The 24,039-nt window shown below is 44.4% G+C and overlaps 1 protein-coding gene across 1 annotated transcript in view; it reads left to right on the forward strand.

Annotated features, from left to right (window-relative positions):
• NME7 (NME/NM23 family member 7) overlaps positions 1-24,039 on the forward strand; it is a 251,231-nt gene that overhangs the window by 72,299 nt on the left and 154,893 nt on the right. Inside the window, exons 2-3 of the mRNA XM_073615633.1 lie at positions 4,662-4,769; positions 21,645-21,811. Of these exons, the coding sequence (XP_073471734.1) occupies positions 4,662-4,769; positions 21,645-21,811 (275 nt within the window). The remainder of the gene's footprint in view (positions 1-4,661; positions 4,770-21,644; positions 21,812-24,039) is intronic.

The raw sequence follows: 24,039 nt of genomic DNA on the forward strand, positions 1-24,039 counted from the left end.
GGGGACCAGTGACACAAATACAGTGATCAGTTCTAAAAATATGCACTGTCACTGTACTAATGAAAATAAAAGACAAACGTGTGGTCCTAAGTGAAATAGGCAGTGCAAAACTGAATGTGAACAAAACCAAAACATAAAAATCCAAAGTGAATAATAAACATCTATGGAAAGTTGAATGTGAACAAAACCAAAACATAAAAATCCAAAGTGAATAATAAAGATCTATGGAAAGTTGAATGTGAACAAAACCAAAACATAAAAATCCAAAGTGAATAATAAACATCTATGGAAAGTTGAATGTGAACAAAACCAAAACAAAAAAATCCAAAGTGAATAATAAACAAATATGGAAAGTCCATTAGAAAGTCCATTAGAGTTCGGAATAAAGTGAAAAGGTCTTTCTTGGATAATCCGGAATGAATCTTACCAGATTCGATGGACACATGTACCGTATAGCACGTGAGTCAAACAGGCACTCTTGAGGGAATGACCTCAAACAGGAACTCCCACCACTGGAAAAAAAACGGTAAGAAGGGTTCTAACAATGTTGAACGAAGACTGTCAAGTATCCATGATGGACTCCAAAACATGCGATGAATCACATCAAATGGTGTGCCTGAAAAACAAATGATCCGCACATAGTGTGATACTGTTTGATGTTTAATGGTAAAAAAGGGGGTTTAGACTTACAGCAAATCCGATAAAACAATCTTGTATATAGAATGGAGTATAAGCAACGATTCCAAGAGCATCGAATCTGGTAAGCGTGAACACTTTACCATTTTGACTGTATTTTCAAGATTCATTCCGGATTATCCAAGAAAGACCTTTTCACTTTATTCTGAACTCTAATGGACTTTCTATAGATGTTTATTATTCACTTTGGACTTTTATGTTTTGGTTTGTTCACATTCAATTTTTACACTTTTGTGTTTTATTTCCATTTTGCACTGTATGGCTCATGACGTGTTGGCTGCTTATTTTGTTCTCTATGCGCAATTTTTTACTTTTTTACTGTACTAATGACACTGGTAAGGAAGGGGTTAACATCAGGGGCGATCAAGGGGTTAAATGTGTGCCTAGGGAGTGCTTGCTAACTGTGGCTGGTGCTTTTACTATGGGAAGGCAGCGATCCGCTTTCCTGCTTTTTTAGGAACACCGGATCACAACCTTCCTTTCTCACAGAACAGCGATCTGCCTGTGTCCCGAATGACCAGTGGGTCCCGGCGGACACCGCGTCTGCCGGACCCGCTGATTGTTTCCGACTGTGTCCAATCAGAGTGGGAGCGGGTCGGTGCGGCGTGCGTGCCCCAGACCCCAGAAGTGCAGGATCACGTACAGGTAAGTGGTCCTGCCCAGGGGAGCCACCTTGCCACCGTATATGTCCTGTACTGTTGAAGACAACCAATCTGTACTGGGTAGACTATCTTGCAAAGGGGCTTTTTAAGGGTTGGTTTACTTTTACCAAACAACTGCCTATGCCAGTAATGGGTGTCTGTAGATAAAAACAAACTATGCAGCTTTGACCAAAGTTAAATGATGCCTTTGCTATAGGGGTAGATTATCTATATACCTCCAAAATCCTGGCTGAAAAACTGCCAGAGATGTCCTCTCTATCCTACCTTGTTGCTAATGCACTCCCAGCTGTTACTGCTCACCCCCAACCTTTTTATAGGAGGACCGATTCTACCCCCGCACATGCACTCTCTTCCCTTTTGCGGTAGCTCTAAGCTCAACAGCGGATATGGTAGGACACTCGTGTGGCGGTTTGTGAGCTCCCTCTTGGGATGGTGGGAGTGAGCAGTAACAGCTGGGAGTTTCTTAGCAACAAGGCAGGAAAGGAGGTTTCCATCTGTGGGAGTTTTTCAGCCAGGCTTTGGGAGGTACGTAGATAACCTAAACCTATAGCAAGGGTATTATTCAACTTGAGTCAAAGCTGCACAGTTTGTTTTTATCTACGGGTGCCCCTTACCTGCATATGCAGTTTTTCTTTTGGTAAAGTTTAACTAACCATTAAAAACATGATATGCTGCAGTAACACTTGGCCTTGACTATTGCATATATGTGATTTTGAATTTTCACCATATTTTTTTTAGCTTTTATGGGTTTATTTTTTCTCTTTCTCTTTCTTTCTCTGGAAAGTCACCAGTGGGGGCTTAACTGACCTCTGGTGTGAGTTGGTATCCTACTACAATGTGTCTTATCAGCTGGTTGTAGTTAAACATCATGTTTTAAATTCCCCCGTTGGTTTCCTCTTCATACCAAAAATGTAAGATATTTAGCTTTCACCTATAGGGCAAATATTTGGGTACTGATAGAGAAAGATCTAAAACAAATACGCTTCCAGATAATGGCACACAAGTGTATTTGCATGTCATTTCTTTTATATGGGATTTATTTACTACAGGGTTTAGTTTGCTCATGGCTAAGATGTTAGTGCTATCACTGTTTAAACAGTTTGTTGAACTAATTCTATTTAAAGAATACGATCTTGAACTCACTGGATGGACTTATGATAGTGGCTGGAAATGTAGGCCCAATTTCTTATTTACAGTTGTATGCATGCTTGTCAACTGATCAGATGCAGTCGTTGTTTGGCTGAACATTTTCTACCTGGATCTGTCTACAAAAGTTGAATTGGAAAATCGACTTTTGTGACGAGTGGTGCAGACTAAGCCCCCCCCCACGGCTCGAATTCTGCCCAATGCAGCAGAAATCGGCCAAAATTTGAGCTGTGTATGGCAGACTTTAGGGGGATTGTGAAATCTAAATGTAGTAACAGAAAATGGTCTTTTGCCCAGTAATGCCCAAAAAATCAGCCACATCTGGCAATAGCCATCTAATGTTCATGGCTACATTTAGGAAATACAAAAATCAGTTTAGAGCTTCTCCTTTTAAAGTGGTTGTAAACCTCAGACATGAAATATAAACAAAGCATATAACTCTATAGTGTGTACTTGTCTCATTCCAGAGCTCTAAGTGTCATTTCTCTCTGCAGCCTCCTTCCTCTGTTATCAGCATGAGGGGCGAGGGAGGGGGGTGTCTTTTCCCTCCAATCAGCTCTGAGCTCACCTTACTGAGCTCCACAGTGTGTAATTTCTGCTCCCTGCCCCCTGTTTTCTGACAGCTCAGAAAAGCTTTATGAATTCTGGACAGCAGTGGAGAAGAGAAGACTGCAGATAAACAGGTACAGCTTACCTAGGAAGATTTGTTTCATCTCTGTGTGTCACTTGAGGCCAGTCACTTCACTTGGTATACGTGAGGATTTACAACCACTTTAAATCGATCAGTTATCCCTCTAGATTGAAAAACATCATTGATAATCTCACTGTTGCATGTATTTTTGTGAGTTGCTTTATTTGTGAAAAAAAATAAAATGCTGTCATCTCCTTCTCAGTGTACTTAAAGCAGACCTTCGGTCATTTTTTTCATCTTTCCATCTATTAAATCTTCTTCCTTTGTTGTTTTAACTTTGGATAGTAAAACATTTTTTTCTACCAGTAAATACCTTATACAGCCCACTTCCTTTTTCTTGTCTGGTAAAAAGCCTAGGCTTATGACATCATACACAGCTCTCTCTCTCTCACTATCATGAGAGTTTGCCAGGAAGGATGGGGGATGAGTCATAAGAGGGCCAATGAGAGCTGCAGAGCTGGAGGTGTGCCTGTGTGTCTGTGTAAATCCAGGAAATAAACAGGCAGCAGCTTCATCTGCCCACAGTTAAAATGGATGCAGCCAGACTCAGTGGAGAGAGATTTCTGCAGCATTTTTGGCAAGTACAGAATCACAGTATATATAAAATAATATGCAAAGTGGTTATAGGGAAGCTTCAGAATGGCAGAGATGTTTAATTACAAGTTATATGAACAGACTGCAGTTCCTCTTTAAGGCTGGACATACACAGTTCGAATCTCGGCCAGTTCAGCAGGTCGATCGATCAACTTGGGTACAGCCAGCCTGCCGAGTTCTCTTGCGATTATTGCTTGCGGCTGCTATAGCCACTAGTAATAATCACTGTCTTCTCCCCGCTGGGACTGCTTCAATTGTTGATTTTCCTGTCAGCACTGTCTGTATTTATGGGAGTGAACCGTGCAAATTTCTTTCCTGCAACCCGTGGTTGCAGAAAAGAAATTTGTACCGTGCATGGTCTGTCTAAGGCCTCATGCATTTTTTTGTTTAATTTGCTAAGGGTTACAACCTTTGTCACCTTTGTTTTGCTGTCTGGGACTTAGCTGGAGAGATTTACCCTCTAGTTTTGTCGTGGTGACCACTGTCACCGGAAATAATAGTGAGGAAAAATAGAAATATTTGAGTTATTTCTTTTAATGGCTACAATTGTTCTAGTGACAGCTGTCTTAGGACTTGTTTACACATGCAGTGCCCTCTGAAAAGCAGTCTGTGCTTGTATCGCTCTTAAGAGGGCATTTGACAGATAGCATTATATTGCTCCCTTATCATCTTGTTTAAACCCCTTGAACCCCAGACTAGCATGCCCCCATTCAGAATGGGTCGCGTTCGGCAGACAGCAGGGATCATTTTTACACCCCATGACATATGTACACCCCCTCTCTTCTGCCTTTGCAGCTTTAGGGGCCCGCACGTAGAATCTTATTAATGTAAATGAGTACTTCCTAAAAAATTTTTTTTTTTTCTTTTTACAGAATGAAGAGGATCGATATGTGTTCATTGCTGAATGGTATGATCCAAATGCTGCTCTTCAAAGGCGCTATCAGCTCCTCTTCTATCCTAAAGATGGATCTGTTGAAATGGTGAGATATTTTAGAGTGAAATACTTTATACTGTAAAAATATTTTTTTTTTAAGGTTTTCTCAATTTTCCATGATTTTTAATTTGCTTGGGTCTAGGATTCCATATATAAATGTAGGGCCTGTGTTGGAGAGTTTTGGGCATGTGATGATGGGCAAATGCAGCTAGCTTGGACATACATTCCACGTGCATTTGATATCAGCTGCGGCCACCGGAAACCTGTCATTACAATTTTCTTATTCAATTTCATTTAGATTTTACCTTCAACTATGTAGTGTAAGGGCCAGCCTGATAACATACACACTGAAAGTGTTTAGGTTTAACCTCATATTATTGTATGGTTTTTGGTAAATCTAAAGGAAAATTCTAGAAGAGAATTGTATAATGTATGGCCAGCGTTAGCTGTTATTTTTTGGTTTCCTTTAACAGACCAAGCTGCCGCCGGACACAGCAGACCCCCCGATCATTCTCGACAGGCAGATCGCCTTTCTGTTAGTAGGGAAGACAGAGTTCCTGTGTTCCTGCTAAGCAGGAACACGGATCTCTGTCTTCCCCTAGTTAAAGAACCTCCCCACACAGTTACAAAGCACTCTCTAGGAACAACCCTGATGTGATGTTAACCCCTGATGTTAACCCCTTCCCTGCCAGTGTCATTAGTACAGTGACCATGCATATTTTTTAGCACTGATCACTCTATTGGTGTCACTGGTCCCCAAAAAAGTATCAAAAGTGTCACTTAGCCCTGGATCACATTGATGCGATTTGGCATGACAAATCGGCAGCAGTTGCCGGCAATGGCAGCATCCGAATTGGTGCGACGCTGCATTTGCGTCGCCGCACCGATTCCCAAACGTAGTTTCTGTACTATTTTTGGTGATTTCGGGGTGCGGCTTCCATTGACATCTGTGCAGAAACCCGCAGTGTGAACCTAGGAATAGTGTCCAATTTGTCTGCCATAACTAGTAAAAAAAATAAAAAATTGATCAATAAAAATTCCATAAAAATATCTCATAGTTTGTAGACGCTATAACTTTTGCGCAAACTAATCTATATACGCTTATTGGGATTTTTTTTTTACCAAAAACATGTAGCAAATCACATATTGGCCTAAACTGATGAAGAAATTAGATTTTTTACAATTTTTTTTGGATGTGTTTCATAGCAGAAAGTAAAAAATATTGTTTTTTGTTTTTTTTTTTCAAACTTGTCGGTCTTTTTTTGTTTATATCGCAAAAAATAAAAACCACAATGCCACCAAAAGAAAGCACTATTTGTGGGAAAAAAGCAAAGCACATCAATTTTATTTGTGTATAGCGTCGCAGGACCGCGCAAATTATCAGTAAAGGTAACGCAGTGCCGTATCGCAAAAAGTGGCCTGGTCATGAAGGCGGGTAAACCTTCCGGAGCTGAAGCAGTTAAAGTATATCTAAAGACAATTTTTAAAAATAGTTTTGGATACAGTGGAGATGGATTAGAACACGTCAGTTGTTATTGCTGTCTCTGTCACCATTATGGAGATTCACCCTCTCTAATTATCTTGTTTACTGTTGTCATTGAAAGTGAAAGTGAAATAAAATCCCAAATTTTGGGTTAAAGTGATTGTTAAGTTTCATGTTTTATTTTTTTTAAATAACAAACATGTTCTACTTACCTCCACTGTGCAGCTCGTTTTGCACAGAGTGGCCCAATCCTCCTTTTCTGGGGTCCCCCGGCGGCTCTCGCTGCTCCTCCCCACATCAGATAACCCCCTAGGAGAAGCGCTCTCCCAGGGGGTTACCTTGAGGGTGCTCTCCTGAGTCCAGAATTTGCGTCCATAGACAAGAATGGCCCCCACCCCCACCCCCCGGTGCCCGCGTCATTGGATTTGATTGACAGCAGTGGGAGCCAATGGCTGCGCTGCTATCAATCTATCCAATCAAGAGCCGGGACCCCGTGCAGAGAGGGAGAGCACGTCTCCGCTGAGGGGATGAAGGGGCTCAAGTAAGTAAAACGGGGGGGCTAGGGGGCCGGTCACTGACAGAAGTTTTTTCACCTTAATGCATAGGATCAGTGGCGGCTGGTGCTCAAAATTTTTGGGGGGCGCAAAAAAATGGAAAAATTCTGAAACCCCCCCCCCCATGAATTGCAGCCTCACTGTGCCCATCAAACCCTGCCACTGTGCCCATCAAACGCTGCCTTTGTGCCCATCAAATGCTGCCACTGTGCCCATCAAATGCTGCCACTGTGCCCATCAAACGCTGCCTTTGTGCCCATCAAACGCTGCCTTTGTGCCCATCAAACCCTGCCACTGTGCCCATCAAACGCTGCCTTTGTTCCCATCAAACGCTGCCTTTGTGCCCATCAAATGCTGCCTTTGTGCCCATCAAACGCTGCCTTTGTGCCCATCAATTGCTGCCACTGTGCCCAAAAAATGCTGCCACTGTGCCCATCAAATGCTGCCACTGTGCCCATCGAATGCTACTGCCCAGCACTTACCCTGTCTCGGTGGGGCAGCGGGTGACGGCGGCGGGCGGTGTCCTCCATGCCCTCGATGTCTTCTCTTGTCCTCTCCTCCCGTCCTCTCCTATGATTGGATGCCTGATAGGCGTCCAATCACAGCGCCTGTCGTTTCCGCCAATCAGGTGAATTGGCGGAGTGGCGGTTCAGTGTTAGGAAAGCAAATATTCATTCGCTTTTCTAACACAGCTGGGTGAACTGCGAGCGCCAAGCATGGGGCTCGCTGTTTACCTTTTTTGACACCTATTGGAGCCTATGGCTCTAATCAGGTGCTTCAAAAACACCCCCCGCCGCTGTAATTCAGGCGCCCGGCGCCCGAAAAGGGGCCTGGCGCCTGAATAGGGGGTGGCAGCGGCAGCCATGGATAGGTCATGGATAATCTAGACTCTTCAGGGCACATACCCTCCCAAACCCATGCACAACACATTTGAGATTTTGTGTCTGAAAATGCATCCTCCACTATATCAGCAACCGAAGCCCTAAACCATGGGGTTTTACCGCCCCTCAACCACAAGCGTAAATGAGCCCAAAAAGTGTTATATCTACATCACTGGCTAACCACCCATAAGGCACAGAGGTTCTTTCTCTGTATAGCCCGGGACTACATGAAGGAGGCTCTCATGGCCGTAGGCCTCTGAAAGGTGTGGACAGCTGTGATTATGCTACTTTATACTGCTCCAGGGTCAAAGTAAATATAACGGAGAGGGCGACCAACTCGCCTAGGAAGAAGGAAAAAAGCCGTGCCACATCCAATAAATCATTAACATAAGACAACAGGTTCCCCCAAGTGGACTTTCACTTGCACAGAGTGCCGGGAAAGTACACTTGGGGGAACCTGTTGTCTTATGTCAGGGTCAAAGTAAATGGCCTTCTGTTGGGATCCATAATAGCATGAGACCAGGATGCCCACTTTCCCCTCTCGTCTTCGCACTGACACTTAAACGTTTTCTCTGCCGGTTGCGGTCAAACCAAAATATTAAGCGCCCTAAAAATAACCCTGTAAGGGTTATTTTTGCCCTCTTTGTCCCAATGGGAAGATTTACCTTCACTTCCTGTCCCATAGCCGAAACAGGAAGTGAGAGGAAATGCCTGCATATTCATGAATCTCTTGGGACCCACTGGGTCACCAGAACTATTGTCCCCATTGTAAGATTTCCCCTCTATTACTTTTTTGGGGACAACCCAAAATTTGGGATTTTTTTACTTTCACTTTTCAATGATAATGGTAAACAGGACAAATAGAGAGGGTGGATCTCCTTAACGGGGACACAGACAGCGAAAAAAAAAAAGTTTTGCCTTTAGTTCTATTTAAAAACAGGAGGAAGATAATATGAGATAACAGTATTCGCTGATGATATACTCTTATTTTTGTCAGAACCACACACCACCCTCCCTAATTTGCTGCAAGAACTCAAACACTTCCTCTCACCGACCAGCCCCAAAAATCAATTACTTAATCTCATTTGCACTTAATATAATAATATATCCCTCTCACCTGATACAGTGACTCATTGACAACTTAATTGCCCTTTCACATGGAAAAAAGACGAATAGCATACCTAGGGATCCAATTACCAGTCGCATGGAACTATGCTTAACTTTTGAAGGGTATGCAACAGGACCCCTAATCATGGACAGGTGTTTTTCATGCTTCTTATGACTATTGAATCTTATGCAAACAATCCCTGTTGGGTCCTGTGGAAGAGGAAGCCTCCCAAGATCAACATGGCACACCTGGCACAAAGGAGGCATTGGACAGATGGTAGTAAATATTTCTGGGCATGTCAAATTATTCCATTGGTAGACTGGAATCTACACATACCCGTTATGAACTGAAACACAACTGAACAATGGTTTACTACATACTACATACATACTTACAAAGTATCTCCCTCAAACACATCCTGAAAATGGTGCATGACCACCTGTTTGTGGGATCTACCCTTTGGAGCTTCCATATCACATGCAGAGCATTGTCCCTCTCCTCCATGCCTGGTACTATGATGCCCATAAAGCAAAACTCGGATTTCACACCTTGCTTAGCCAGAAACTTTATGCGGTGCTGTTGGCCACACAATAGAATCCGGGCTGATCATTTTTTCCAAACACGGAGGTTCTTGCACTGCTGCAATTTAAGGGATCACTCACAATCAACACAGATCTCACAGTGATCATACCTTTAGATCAGACACTTCCTCACACATACACACAGATCAAATCTCTGTACACAAGGATCCTCACTCTCTAATGCTCTGTACACACGGTCGGACATTGTTCGGACATTCCGACAACAAAATCCTAGGATTTTTTCCAACGGATGTTGGCTCAAACTTGTCTTGCATACACACGGTCACACAAAGTTGTCGGAAAATCCGATCGTTCTGAACGCGGTGACGTAAAACACGTATGTCGGGACTACAAACGGGGCAGTAGCCAATAGCTTTCCTCTCTTAATTTATTCTGAGCATGTGTGGCACTTTGTGCGTCGGATTTGTGTACACACGATCGGAATTTCCAACAACAGATTTTGTTGTCGGAAAATTTTATAGCAAGCTCTCAAACTTTGTGTGTCGGAAATTCCGATGGAAAATGTGTGATGGAGCCTACACACGGTCGGAATTTCTGACAACAAGGTCCTATCACACATTTTCCATCGGAAAATCCTATCGTGTGTACAGGGCATTAGAATCCTTGTGTCAAGCACCCCACCCCACGTCGCCCTGCGACGAGGCAGATTCTTATAAACAGGACCCTACACTAACACTAAGTGCACTATCTTTTCAATGCCCCCTGCCCCTAATGTATCCTCCTCCTAGCAGATCTAAGAAAACAAAATACAACTCCAAAACAAAAAACAAATATATTTAGCAAAAAGGCATCCCAATTCAGCAAAGAGACAGCCCAATCCAGCATCTGTACGCACTCAGCCCCTTCACACCTGTACGCACTCAGCCCCCCCCCCCACACACACACCTGTACGCACTCAGCCCCTCCTCATACCTGTGCACACTCAGCTCCTCCTCATACCTGTACGCACTCAGCCCCTCCTCACACCTGTAGGTCCTCAGCCCCTCCCCACATCTGTATGTACTCAGCCCCTCCTCATACATGTACGCACTCAGCCTCTCCCCACATCTGTATGTACTCAGCCCCTCCTCATACATGTACGCACTCAGCCCCTCCTTATACCTGTATGCACTCAGCCCCTCCTCATACCTATACGCACTCAGCCCCTCCTCATACCTCTACACACTTAGCCCCTTCACATCTGTATGCACTCAGCACCCGTCATACCTATATACACTCAGCCCCCCCCCACACCTGCACGCACTCAGCCCCCCCCACACCTGCACGCGCTCAGCCCCCCCTCACACCTGTATGCACTCAGCACCTCCTCATACCTGTACGTACTCAGCCTCCCCTCACAGCTGTACGCACTCAGCCCCTCCTCATACCTGTACGCACTCAGCCCCTCCTCATACCTGTACGCACTTAGCCCCTTCACACCTGTAGGCACTCAGCCACCGTCATACCTATATGCACTCAGCTCCCCCCCACACCTGTACGCACTCAGCCCCCCTCATACCTGTACGTACTCAGTCCCCCCTCATACCTGTATGGACTCAGTCCCCCCTCACACCTGTACGGACTTAGTCCCCCCCTCACACCTGTACGGACTTAGTCCCCCCTCACACCTGTACGGACTTAGTCCCCCCTCACACCTGTACGGACTCAGTCCCCCCTCACACCTGTACGGACTCAGTCCCCCCTCACACCTGTACGGACTCAGTCCCCCCTCACACCTGTACGGACTCAGTCCCCCCTCACACCTGTACGGACTCAGTCCCCCCTCACACCTGTACGGACTCAGTCCCCCCTCACACCTGTATGGACTCAGTCCCCCCTCACACCTGTATGGACTCAGTCCCCCCTCACACCTGTATGGACTCAGTCCCCCCTCACACCTGTACGGACTCAGTCCCCCCTCACACCTGTACGGACTCAGTCCCCCCTCACACCTGTACGCACTCAGCCCCCCTCACATCTGTATATATGTCAGCCCCCCACACACACATCTGTAAACACACACACACAGCTCTCACCCCCCTGTACACAAACAGCCCCCTCCCTTCACTTGTACAACAGCCCATACTTGTAAAGGTGGTCTTCCTAGTCCCAGCTCTTGTTTACACATGACACAGAGAGGAGCTGCAGTCCAGAATGAGGTGTGCACATACAGGAAGTAGCCAGAGGTGTAAGTAATGAGCCCAATGTGAACTCAACGACACAGAGCAGCAGCAGCTGCCAACTATATTGAAAGTCAGTGCAGCCATGGAGCACCCCTGCACCTGCCCCTGCCTTCTGCTGGCCCTTCTAAGTGTCCAGGCCCCCTACAACAGCATGGGCTGCCCCCCCCGACGGCGACCATGCTTATCTCTACCCTATATGTGGACATGTTCTCAACTCCCAAAATGGTGGCACTGCCTGAAAAATCATGGGCAAAGGACTTAGGGGTAACATTCACATTGGAGGAATGGTAATCTATCAACACCATGATTTACAAAGGCTCTGTGCAAGAGAATGGTTATAAACTTAAATCAAGATGGCACAGAACACCTTCCCTGTTACATAAGTTTTCTAAAATTGCTAATCACTAGCCTAAATATTGTTTATTGGGTTTATTCGAAACTCTAGCAAGCACTGTTGCAGGACAAACCCTATTGAGTCTGTTGTTATTTAATGCCTCTAAGGCTATTACCATGTGATGGAAAAAAACCTCTCCACCCACGGTGCGATTTTGGGTGCAATTGGTTAATTCCAACCTGCCCTTATATTAAACTAAAGAAAGTGTATTCTTGCTGGTTAGACAATCCCTAAACTGCTGCCATAATGGATAACTCTACCTGAACATTTACCTGTTGGTTAACTTCTTAGTTTTGATGGTTTCCTACTGGGTGCTATACCTTTTATGTATATTGTTGGCAGTTGCACGAGTCATGCGCTACAAGTCTAATGCTTCTTTTTTTTGTATCTATTTTATGATTATATTTTATTTTTTTCTTGGTCTGTCTTTTGTGTATTAGGCTGTTGACCTTCCTGTAAGGGTGACTTTTGTAGATTTTCTTGTTTTGTATGCCGAGCAATTGAAATCAATTAAAAGAGTGCAAAAAAATTACTAGTTGCTGCTGGTGATGTGGCTTTAGTACACTTTTGCTTATTTGGTGACAATGCATGGCAATTAGGGATGCACAATACCGATACTAGTATCTGTATCGGTACTGATACCAAGAATTTGCGTGCGTATCGGTACTCGGTATGCCTAATCTGATACCGGTTGTATCGGACCAGGCGTCCTCAAGCTCAGCAGGGGGCCGAGCAGCCTCACAGATAATCGGTGCGGCGGTGGGGGCAGTTAAAAGCACCGATCTCCCTGTATAGCTTTTCTGACAGCCGCTTCTCCTCCTCTCCCTCCCACGGCTGTCAGTTGCTTTATTAAAAGTTATACAGGGAAATCGGTGCTTTTAACTGCCCCCACCACCGCATCGATCACCCCCAACTGTCCCCCCGTGTTCTCCTCCGGGTCCTCCTCCCTCCCTTCAGGTCCACAGCTCCCCGGATCCTCCTCCCTCTCTCTGGCTCCCTGTGTCCTCCTCCCTCTCTGTTCCCCGGGTCCTCCGTGTCCTCCTCCGGTACCCCCTGTCCTGGATCTGTCAGGATGGAGAACAGAGAAAGGAGTCGGTAAATCTGTCATTTACCGGCTCCTTGCTTTTCTGAATGCACAGAGTCAGTGATCACTGACTCTTACCATTCATAACTGAGCATCATAACCTGTGTTTATGATGCTTCAGTTTATGAATGGAGAGGAGCCTCTGGCTCCTCTCCATTCATTTTCAGTGCATCTGAGGCTGCAGAGAAATAGACTGGGGAATCTGTGTCCTCAGTCCCCTTCCCTGTCTCAAAAGGGAGATGTCAGGGGTCTGTTTAGACCCCTGATATCTCACCAAAGCCCCCCCCCAACAGGGCTGTTAAAAAAAAAATAAAAAATAATGTAATAAATAAATATTTAAGGGTGAAATTGTAAAAATAATAAAAAATTAAATAAAAAAAACACTGACACCTCCCCCCCCCAAAAAAAAGAAAGAATTGTAAAAAAAAAATAAGAACAAAAAATATATAAATTGTAAAAAATAATAAAAAAATCAATTGTAAAAAATAAAATTGTAAAATAAAATTTAAAAACTACTGACACAGACCACGCCTTATCAGTGCTGGATATTAGTGCCACTGTCACACAACATTAAAAAAAGTATCGGTATCAGCGAGTACCTGAAAAAGAGTATTGGTACTTGTATTCAGTCTTAAAAAAGTGGTATTGGTGCAACCCTAATGGCAATACAACATTTGTGGCAGGAGGTACACCGTATTACTACAACATGTCTAGCTATGCCCTAGATTAAAGCCTCATACACACGATGAGAAAGCCGACGAAAAATTCCACTTTTGACGCGATCGTCCGATAATCTGATCGTTAGTATACAGCTGTTGTCTGAAATTTTCCGAAAGGACAAATACGAAACACAAAATTTTCTCTCGTATGATACCAGATTGTGCAATTTTTGTTTAACTGCTTGCTGACCGCCGGCTGTCATATGACGGCCAGGCGGCACGTTTCTCGTTGCGGGAGGGTGTCCTATGACATCCTTCCATTTAAACAGGGAATGCGCGCGATCGTGTGCGCGCATCCCTGTTCCTTTGGTGGCAGCGTGTCACAGAGACACCGCTCGCCACCGAGGGGGGGTGAACAGCCATTGGGCATGGCTGTTTACCATGTGATCGGCCGTGATGAAGTCACGGCTGATGACAGATGGTTCCACCCCACTGTGCACGTCGCATGTGCGTGAGCGTGCTGCGTGTGCATGTCGGTGGCGGCGTGTTCACGGGAACACTGCTCGTTACCGACGCTGGTAAACGTCCATTAGCCGGCTGTTTACCCATGTGATCGGCTGTGATCCTTTCACAGCCGATCACTAAATGTCAACAAACCGCGGTAACTAGCTGTTACCATGTTCTCCTACTCACACACTGATCGTGTGTGAGAAGGAGATTGCGGTAACATCTCGTTACCGCTTACAGTGTACACCAATCACACGGATTGCCCCCCCCCAATTAAAGAGGACCTGTCATCGCCCATCAAAGTACCTGTCACAGTTCATCTGAATACCTGTCACAGTCCATCAGAATACCCGACTAACTGTCCCAGTCCATCTGAGTACCCGAGTACCTGTCACAGTCCATCTGAGTACCCGAGTACCTGTCACAGACCATCTGAGTACCCGAGTACCTGTCACAGACCATCTGAGTACCCGAGTACCTGTCACAGTCCATATGAGTATCCGAGTACCTGTCATAGTTCATCTAAGTACCTGAGTACCTGTCGCAGTCCATATATGTACCTGAGTACCTGTCACAGTCCATATGAGTACCTGTCATAGTCCATATGAGTACCTGAGTACCTGTCACTGCCCTTCAGAGTACCCGAATACCAGTCACCAGGCCATCAGAGTACCCGTGTACCTGTCACCTGGCCATCAGAGTACCCGATTACCTATCTGCAGCCCATGCCTCATAGAATATACATTGGGGTGTTTGCTTTCCAAAATGGGGTCATTTTGTGAGTAATTCCACTGTCCTGGTGCTCCAGGACCTTCAAAAATGTGATAGGTAGGAATGAAATGTGTAATTTATGCTCCTAGAACGCCTGAAGGTACTACTTCAATGTTGGTCCTCTGTATATGGCCAGGCTGTGTAAAAGTCTCACTCATGTGGTATTGCCATACTCGGGAAGAGTAGCAGAATGTATTTTGTGGTGCCATTTTTGCTATATACATGCTATGTGTTAGAAATATCTTAAAAATTGACAAGATTAACCTGTATTTTGCTCCATCCTTCTTCCCATCAACGCTGGCCAGCTTCCCTTTTTCCTGAAGAAAAGCATCCCCACAACATGATGCTGCCACCACCATTTTTCACAGTGGGGATGGTGTGTTCAGGGTGATGGGCAGTGTTAGTTTTCTGCCATGCATAGTGTTTTGCTTTTAGGCCAAAAAGTTCAATTTTGGTTTCATCTGACCGGAGCACCTTCTTCCACATGTTTGCTGTGTCCCCCACATGGCTTCTCGCAAACTGCTAACGGGACCTCTTATGGCCTTCTTTCAACAATGGCTTTCTTCTTGTCTCTCTTCCATAAAGGCTAGATTTGTGGAGTGCATGACTAATATTTGTCCTGTGGACAGATTCTCCCACCAGAGCTGTGGATCTCTGCAGCTCCTCCAGAGTTACTATGGGCCTCCTGGCTGCTTCTCTGATTAATGCTCTCCTTGCCCTGCTTGTCAGTTTAGGTGGATGGTCATGTCTTGGTAGGTCTGCAGTTTTGCCATACTCTTTCCATTTTCGGATGAGGGACTGAACAGTGCTCCGTGAGATGTTCAAAGTTTGGGATATTTTTTTATAACCTAACCCTGCTTTAAAACTTCTCCACAACTTTATCCCTGACCTGTCTGGTGTGTTCCTTGGTCTTCATTATGCTGTTTGTTCACTAAGGTTCTCTAACAAACCTTTGAGGGCTTCACAGAACAGCTGTATTTATACTGAGATGAAATTACACACAGGTGTACTCTATTTACTAATTAGGTGACTTCTGAAGGCAAGTGGTTCCACTGGATTTTAGTTAGGGGTATCAGACTAAAGGGGGCTCAATACAAATGCACGCCACACTTTTCACATATTTATTTGTAAAAAAACATTCATCATTTTCCTTCCACTCCACAATTATGTGCCACTTGTGTTGGTCTATTACATAAAATCCCAATAAAATACATTTACGTTTTTGGATGTAACATGACAAAATTTGGAAAATTTCAAGAGGTATGAATATTTTTTCAAGGCACAGTATATCTACTCTGATTAAAAAATAAAATTAAATATATAGATATATTCATATATATCTATATATTTTGCTGTATAAATCTTATAATTGTTTATTTTTATCAATTTACATCATGAAAAGTGAGCAAACAGCAGAAAAATCTAAATCAAATCAATATATGGTGTGACTAGCCTTTGGCTTCAAACCAGCATCAATTCTTAGGCCCCTTTCACACTGGGGTGGTTTGCAGGCGCTATTGCGCTAATAATAGCGCCTGCAAACTGACCAGAAACAGGCGCTGCTGTCTCTCTAGTGTGAAACCCCCGAAAGCTTTCACACTGGAGCGGTGCGCTGGCAGAACGGGACAAAAAGTCCTGTTAGCAGCATCTTCGGAGCGGTGTATACAGCACGGCTATACCGCCGGCAAAGCACCTCTGCGGTGGTTTTTCACGCTTTCTCGGCCGCTAGTGGGGGGTAAAACTGCCCCGCTAGCGGCCGAATACCACCGACGTTGCCCCCGCCCCAGTGTGAAAGGGGCCTTACACTTGCATACATTGTACACTTGCACAGTCAGGTGTATAATTAATCAATTATACCAAGCAGGCGCTAATGCTCATCAATTTTACATGCAGTTTGAAACACTGTCATTAACTGAAACAGAAACAGCTTTGTAGGAGGCTTAAAACTTGGTGAGTAACAGCCAAACTCTGCTACTAACTTGAGGTTGTGGAAGACAGTTTCATGTCACCATGGCAAGATTGAGTGCAGCAGCAAGACACAAGGTAGTTATACTGGAGCAGCAAGGTCTCTCCCAGGCAAAGATTTCAGAGCAGACAGGAGTTTCAAGAAAATAAATGGGTAACTTTGAGGTCCATAGATGTAGTGATCGGCCAAGTAAGCGTATGCAGTGGATGAAAGACACACCAGGCTTGCTTCCCTTTAACATTGGAAGATGTTCAGCAGTGTTTCTGACAGAACTGTCAGAAACCAGTGGGAAACCAGTGGGACCCAGGTACACCCATGTACTCTCCAGAGAATTCTTGCCAGAAGTGGTCTTCATGGAAGAATTGCAGCCAAAAAAGCTGTGGAAATGAGGCTAAGTGACTTAACTAGGCATGAAAACATAGGGACTGAGGTTTAGAAAAATGGAAGCAGGTGCTCTGGACTGATGAGTCAAAATTTGAAAAATGTGCCTGTAGCAGGAGGTTTGTTCGCCGAAAGGCTGGAGAGCGGTACAATAATGAGTGTCTGCAGGCAACAGTGAAGCATGGTGGAGGTTCTTTTCAAGTTTGGGGCTGCATTTCTGCACATGAAGTTGGAGATTTGGTCAGGGTCACTGGTGTCCTCAATGCTGAGAAATATAGGCAGATACTTATCCATCATGCCATACCATCAGGGAGGTGTGTGATTGGCCCCCAATTTATTCTGCAGCAGGACAACAACCTCAAACATACAGCCAATTCCATTAAGAACTAACTTCAGTGTAAAGAAGAACAAGTCCTGAAAGTGATGGTTTGGCCCCCACAAAGCCTTGATCTCAACATTATCTCGTCCAGGATTACATGAAGAGATAGAAGGATCTGAGGCAGCCTACATCGACAGAAGATGTGTGGTTAGTTCTCCAAGATGTCTTGAACAACCTATTCTTCAAAAAAATGTGTGCAAGTGTACCTAGAAGAATTTATGCTGTTTTGAAAGCAAAGGGTGGTCATACCAAATATTGATTTGATTGGATTTACAATTGATAAAAAGAAACTATTAACACTTCTATTTCTGTAGTTCTGAAAGCATCCTTAATTTACAGCATTTTTCACACCTGCCTGAAAAGTTTGCACAATACTGTGTGTGTGTGTGTGTGTGTGTGTGTGTGTGTCCTTCAATGAACAACAAACAAAGTTGGATTTTTCTCTGGCATCCATTGAAGGACACCACTAGTTTTCCTCTTTTGTATGTATTTTTTGGTTGCCTTGTTGCCATAGTCATTTTGATTATGAGGAAATAATTCTGTCTTCTTCTTTGTTCTACTGCTTTGCTACAACTCGGGGTTGTAGTTTTATAGCCACCAGGGGGCAGGTCTGTTAATTGTTTTCAGTTTAGTGTCTAAACCAGGGTTGGCCATCTACGTTGGCGGGCCACACCCGGGCCGCTGTAGCAAAATGTCCGGCCTGTCAGTGCCCACGGACATTTTCACTGCTCTCCTCTTCATTGGACAGCGGCCAGTATCACAGGGCTGGATGGGGGCGGGAACTGCTGGAGTTAACTTTTCACATTGAACAGTAGGTGATTGGTTGCCAGGCGATCCCAGCAACCAATCACCAGCCCGTTAATGTGAAAAATTAACCTTAGCAGTTCCCGCCCCCATCCAGCCCTGTGGTACCGGCCAACCTCTGCTCTGTTGTACACCTGTGTAAGGTAGGAGAGTTCTACCCACACAGTGTGTGTGTGTGTGTGTGTGTGTGTGTGTGTGTGTGTGTGTGTGTGTGTGTGTGTGTGCTTGGTGGGGTGCAGGGAGGGGTGCAGGGAGGAAGAGGACACTATGAAGGGTACAGAGTACACTACAGTGGGGGGGTGCAGGGGACAGAGGACACTGTTTTGGGGGGGCACAGGAACCTGCTATGGGGGAGGGGGCAGAGGACATTATGGGAGTGATGTGAAGGGGGACAGAGGACACTGCTATGGGGGTACAGAGGACACTGCAATGGGGGGGACCCTAATAGGGACCCCATTAACCCTGGGGACAGGGACCCCATCTCCTCTGAGAAAAGGGACCCCATCTCCTCTGAGGACAGGGTCCCCTTCTCACTTGAGGACAGGGTCCCTATTTTCACTTGGGGACAGGGACCCCTTCTCACCTGTGGACAGGGACCCCCATCTCCCTTGTGGACAGGGACCCCCATCTCCCCTGGGGACAGGGACCCCCATCTGCCCTGGGGACAGGGACCCCCATCTCCCCACCATTCTGGCTGGCTTGGGTGCCAGGATGTGGGAGGGTGCAGTAAAATCCGAATCCCCAGACACATGCTCCCTCAGGGTGAACTGGCTTTGTATTAATGAAGCACCTTAAAGTGAGGTAAATCTGTACTGTTATTATTACTATGTTAGGATTATTATTATCATCTTAATTTATAAGCAAGTGAACGCCACCCTCCATGCATTCACATACGTTGAATCAGGCCCTAAGTGGAAGAGGTTACTGATCCCTGGTCTAAACCTTCTAAATGTGGCAGCGTAACACACAATATTCAGCTCCATATCCCTCAATAAACATTGAACAAAAGTAGGGCCTGTTTTCACTTTGAAACACAACGTGTGGTGGATAGCTTTGCAGAGGCATTTGACAGGTGGCTCAGAGGTGATATGTTGCATCTTGGACACCTGTTTTCACCCTTGAAAAAGAAATAAAGAAAAGAGGGCGCACCAGCCTTGTGCATTAACCTTTGATAAGTTTGTTTAAAAATTAAATAACAAATTAAAAGCATGTAAAAGAAAACCTTCAAGTGATGGCAATCAGTCTGATAACAACAGTCGCCAGATGATGTAGCGGACGTAAGGACCACTGCTGGCTGACGCATTTCCAAGGATTACCTTCTTCCTCAGAGCCTAGCAGTGCCGCTACCTCCTTCAGCTTCTTATATATATATGTGTGCATACATAGGACACATTACAGAGAGGCCCAAGGGCCCCACCCACTGTTGTGGGTGGTCTGCTGGAGGGGCAGGGCTAGAGTGACAGTCAAAGAATAGCACTATATTCCTAACATGTAATGCAAGTGATATTATAATCACACTTATAGCTCAACATCAATGGTCCCCATGACGAGTACAGGGAAAAGGTGAGGAGGGGGGAAAAAAGCAACAAGGCAATTCTTGGCAGATGGTATAACTCACCCTACAGATCAAGTGGGGACAAAGGGTCCCTGAGCCCCTCTGGGGTAACATTGATAGGGTCATGCTACACTGTTTGTTTGCTTATAGACGGCTGTCGGGTGTATCTGTACTTTGATTACCCCTGACTGGCTCCTGTGCTGGTCATTGGGACCATTGATGTTGAACTATACATGTGATTATAATATCACTTGTATTACACGGTGTTGTTATCAGACCTATTGCCATCACTTGAAGGCTTTTACACTGACGTTTTCTTTCACATGCTTGTGAGTAGTTTTTAATTTGTTTTTTTAAATAAACTTATCAAAAGATAATGCACAAGGCTGGTGCACCCTCTTTTCTTTATTTCTTTTTTGACTGCTAGGACACCTATCCTGGAGGGCAGCAAGGCCTGAGACATTATCCATCTAGAACTATAGATCACCTGATCAACACACTTGTGCACAAGAGTATTTGTTTTTCCACTATCAAAATATTTGACCCTTGAAAGCCTGTAGCACCATTCAGCCACTGGGATCATTACACACAATTGTGGTACAGCCCTATCCACTAGGTCACGTTTGCCAGTGGTATTGTCCAGCAAACTTGGCCTGTGGTATAATTCTTGCTACACCACAACTGTGGCAGTAAGTACTAACATGCCTGGTGGCCATGTTAACTTCTTGCTGAGTGGTCATGGGACAATAAAACCATGGAGCAACCACATATTTTTTACCACCCCCTAGCCAACATGTGTAAACGAGACCTAAGACAAGTGCAAAAATTCCTATTATTTTGCTTATTTCCTTGTAAAAGCAATTGTGTATCCAGACTGCTCTTATAATAGGTCTCTGTACACAGCATTATTTACACACAATAGTACACAACAGTATTTCTATGGCATGAATTACGTTTATGGTTTCTTCGAGCAATTTCATCTAGACCAGGGGTCGCCAAACTTTCTAAACAAAGTGCTAGGGCCAGTGGGAGTGGAAAATGTCCTGGCATCCAGTGGGAATAAACAATGCCCTATCTTTCATGTTAGTGGAAGGACTAGTGTCCCATTCTTGGTGTCGGTGAGAGGAATAGTACCCCATTGTTGGTGTGAGCTGGAGGAATGGTGCCCCATCGTTGGTGTCAATGGAAGGAATTCCGCCCCATTGTTGAATTCAGTGGGAGGAATAGTGCCCCATTGTTGGTGACAGTGGGAGGAATAATGGCTCATTGTTAGTATCAATGTAAGGAATTTTGCCTGTCATTGGGAGGAATCATGCCCTTTTGATGGTTTCAGTGGGAGGAATAGTGCCCCAAGGGCTAGATAAAGGCAAGCAAAGCGCCCCATCTGGTCGCCAGGCTGCAGTTTGGAGACCACTGATCTAGACATTATAGATATTTCAAAAGTTAACACCAATTTTACAGTTTTTAGGAAATCAAGCAGGAAACTTGCATATAGCTATATTAAAAAGCAAAGGCTCAAATGGAATAAAGACGCAAGGGTAATACACATACATCAGCATTTCCAATGGCATTTATTTTATTGTGTCTGTAATTTTTTTTTTTTTACTCCTGATGTATTTCTGTCATTACAGTATGATGTGAAGAGCCATCGGGTTTTTTTAAGGCGGACCAAGTATGAAGCATTACATAAAGAAGATTTATATGTTGGCAACAAAATAAATGTATTTTCTCGTCATCTTCATCTTGTTGACTATGGAGATCAATATACTGCCCGCAGACTTGGCAGCAAAAAGGAAAAGTAAGTTTGATAAATTTGGCACACAGTTTTTCTGTTTCCACCTAAGTAAAGATAGGCTTAATACTTTCATTTCAACTTCTGTGTTCATGGTACAGCATCAGAAGATAAAATCGGCTTACTGTATAAATCCTGTTTTGTTTGTCACATTCCTAGCAAGTTGGGTCAGTAAGCTATTTTTCATGCAGTTGGGACATTTTTTTCCCAAACAGCAAAAGAAATGTTTGAGAGTGTCGGCAAGAGGACCTGTTTTGGTTAATTAAAGCAACCAATCAAATAATTCCCTTTATTCTCCAAATAAGCACTGAAATCATGAAAGACAAGATCTGATAGGTTGTTATAGTAAACAAGGATAGCTGGTCCACAAAACTTTTTAGATCACCATTTGCTTCAAAAAAAAAAAATAAACATTTTATTTTATTATTCTATCTATACAGTGCAAGAGACATGAAATTAAGAATGTGATTGCTGTAAAGAACAAGAGCAGTTCTTCCTATGAGTTCTTTTCATGACAAAGTCCAATAACTGTAAAATTGCAGTGTTTTACACACAAATACAAATTGTACATAAGTGATGTGAATAAAAATGATCACCCTTTTAGCTATGAACAGCAGTGATATCTTTCATAAGTCTATACATACATCTAAAAGGGTTGACAGATCTGTAAACTAGGTAGGGTTGTCCCGATACCACTTTTTTAGGACCGAGTACAAGTACCGATACTTTTTTTCAAGTACTCGCCAATACTGATTACCGATACTTTTTTTTTAATGTCACGTGACAGTGGTTTTTTTTGGGGGGGGGGGTAGGTGAATGGTGTATGTGTGTGTTGTTTTTTTTTTTTTTTTTTTTTTTACAATAATATTTTTTTTATTCTTTATATGGTTTTTTTTTTTAATCAGCCCTGTTGGGCTGCACTGAGAATTAGTGGAGAGAAGACAGCGGCTCCTCTCCATTCATAAACTGACACATCGTAATCACAAGAGATTACAATGTTTCAGTTATGTGAATGGACAGAGTCAGCTGACTCTGTCCATTCACACAGCGGAGAGAGACAGCAGAACGGAGGGGACAGAGAAGGAGAGGGGAACGGAGGGGACAGCGGAGGGGACAGCGGAGAGACACAGCAGAACGGAGGGGACAGCGGAGAGGCACAGGGAAGGAGAGAGGAACGGAGGGGGACAGCGGAGAGACACAGGGAAGGAGAGAGGAACAGAGGGGGACAGCGGAGGGGGACAGAGAAAAGGAGGGGGCATGGAGGAGGATGCAGTGACATACAGCGGTGACCGATCACCGCTGTATGTCACTAAAGCTGCTGAAAGCCGCTGGGGGAGAATCTTGTAACTCCCCCACGCGCCAATCACAGCTGTCCTCTAGGTATCGGGGGAAGCATCGGGAGCATTTGCCCGAGTACAAGTACTCGGGCAAATGCTCGGTATCGGTGCCGATACCGATACTAGTATCGGTATCGGGACAACCCTAAAACTAGGACTAGGTCATGTTGCCCCTGTGGACTGAATATTTATTAAAGTAGAACTAAAGGAAAAACTTTTTTTTTTTTCATGTTGGATAGAGTAAGGAAGAGTTATAACCCCTGTCATTTTTTTTAGCCACTTGTGTCCCCTTTGGGTAGGTTTCCCTTCACTTTTTGCCCCATAGCTAAAACAAGTAGTGAGAGTAAGACCCTCCAAAGTGAGCAAATCACTGATTGTCACCAAGGTCACCAGAACTCATGTTCCCATGGGAAGATTTGTGCTCTATTCTTGTTCTAGAGACAACCCAAAATGTGGGATTTAGGTTAACAGGTGAAATAGAAAGAGTGAATCTTCCTAATGAGGGCAAAGACAGCAATGAAAAAATTGACAGTTCTAATCGCTCTCCACTTTATTCAAGACTCAAAAAAGTTTTTCCTTTAGGCTGGGTTCACACTGGTCCGACAAACTCTCCGACATTGGGAGCTCATGTCGCATGACGTGTGAAATTTAATGTTTCCCTATGGGAGCCGTCCTAACCGGTCCGACACAAGTCGTTCCGACTTTAGAAATGCTCCCTGTACTACTTTGGTCCGACTTTGATCCTACTTCAGCCTATTGACTATCATTGAAGTCGGATCAAAGTCGGATCGCTGTCTCGCATGATGTGCTCAGATGATCTTGAGGAGGAACTCCGTGCCAAATTTTAAATAAACCCCATACTCATACTCATTCACATAAGGTGGGGGGGGCGGGATC

This window comes from Aquarana catesbeiana, linkage group LG02, assembly GCF_042186555.1.
Source record: "Aquarana catesbeiana isolate 2022-GZ linkage group LG02, ASM4218655v1, whole genome shotgun sequence".
Classification (NCBI taxonomy): Eukaryota; Metazoa; Chordata; class Amphibia; order Anura; family Ranidae; genus Aquarana; species Aquarana catesbeiana.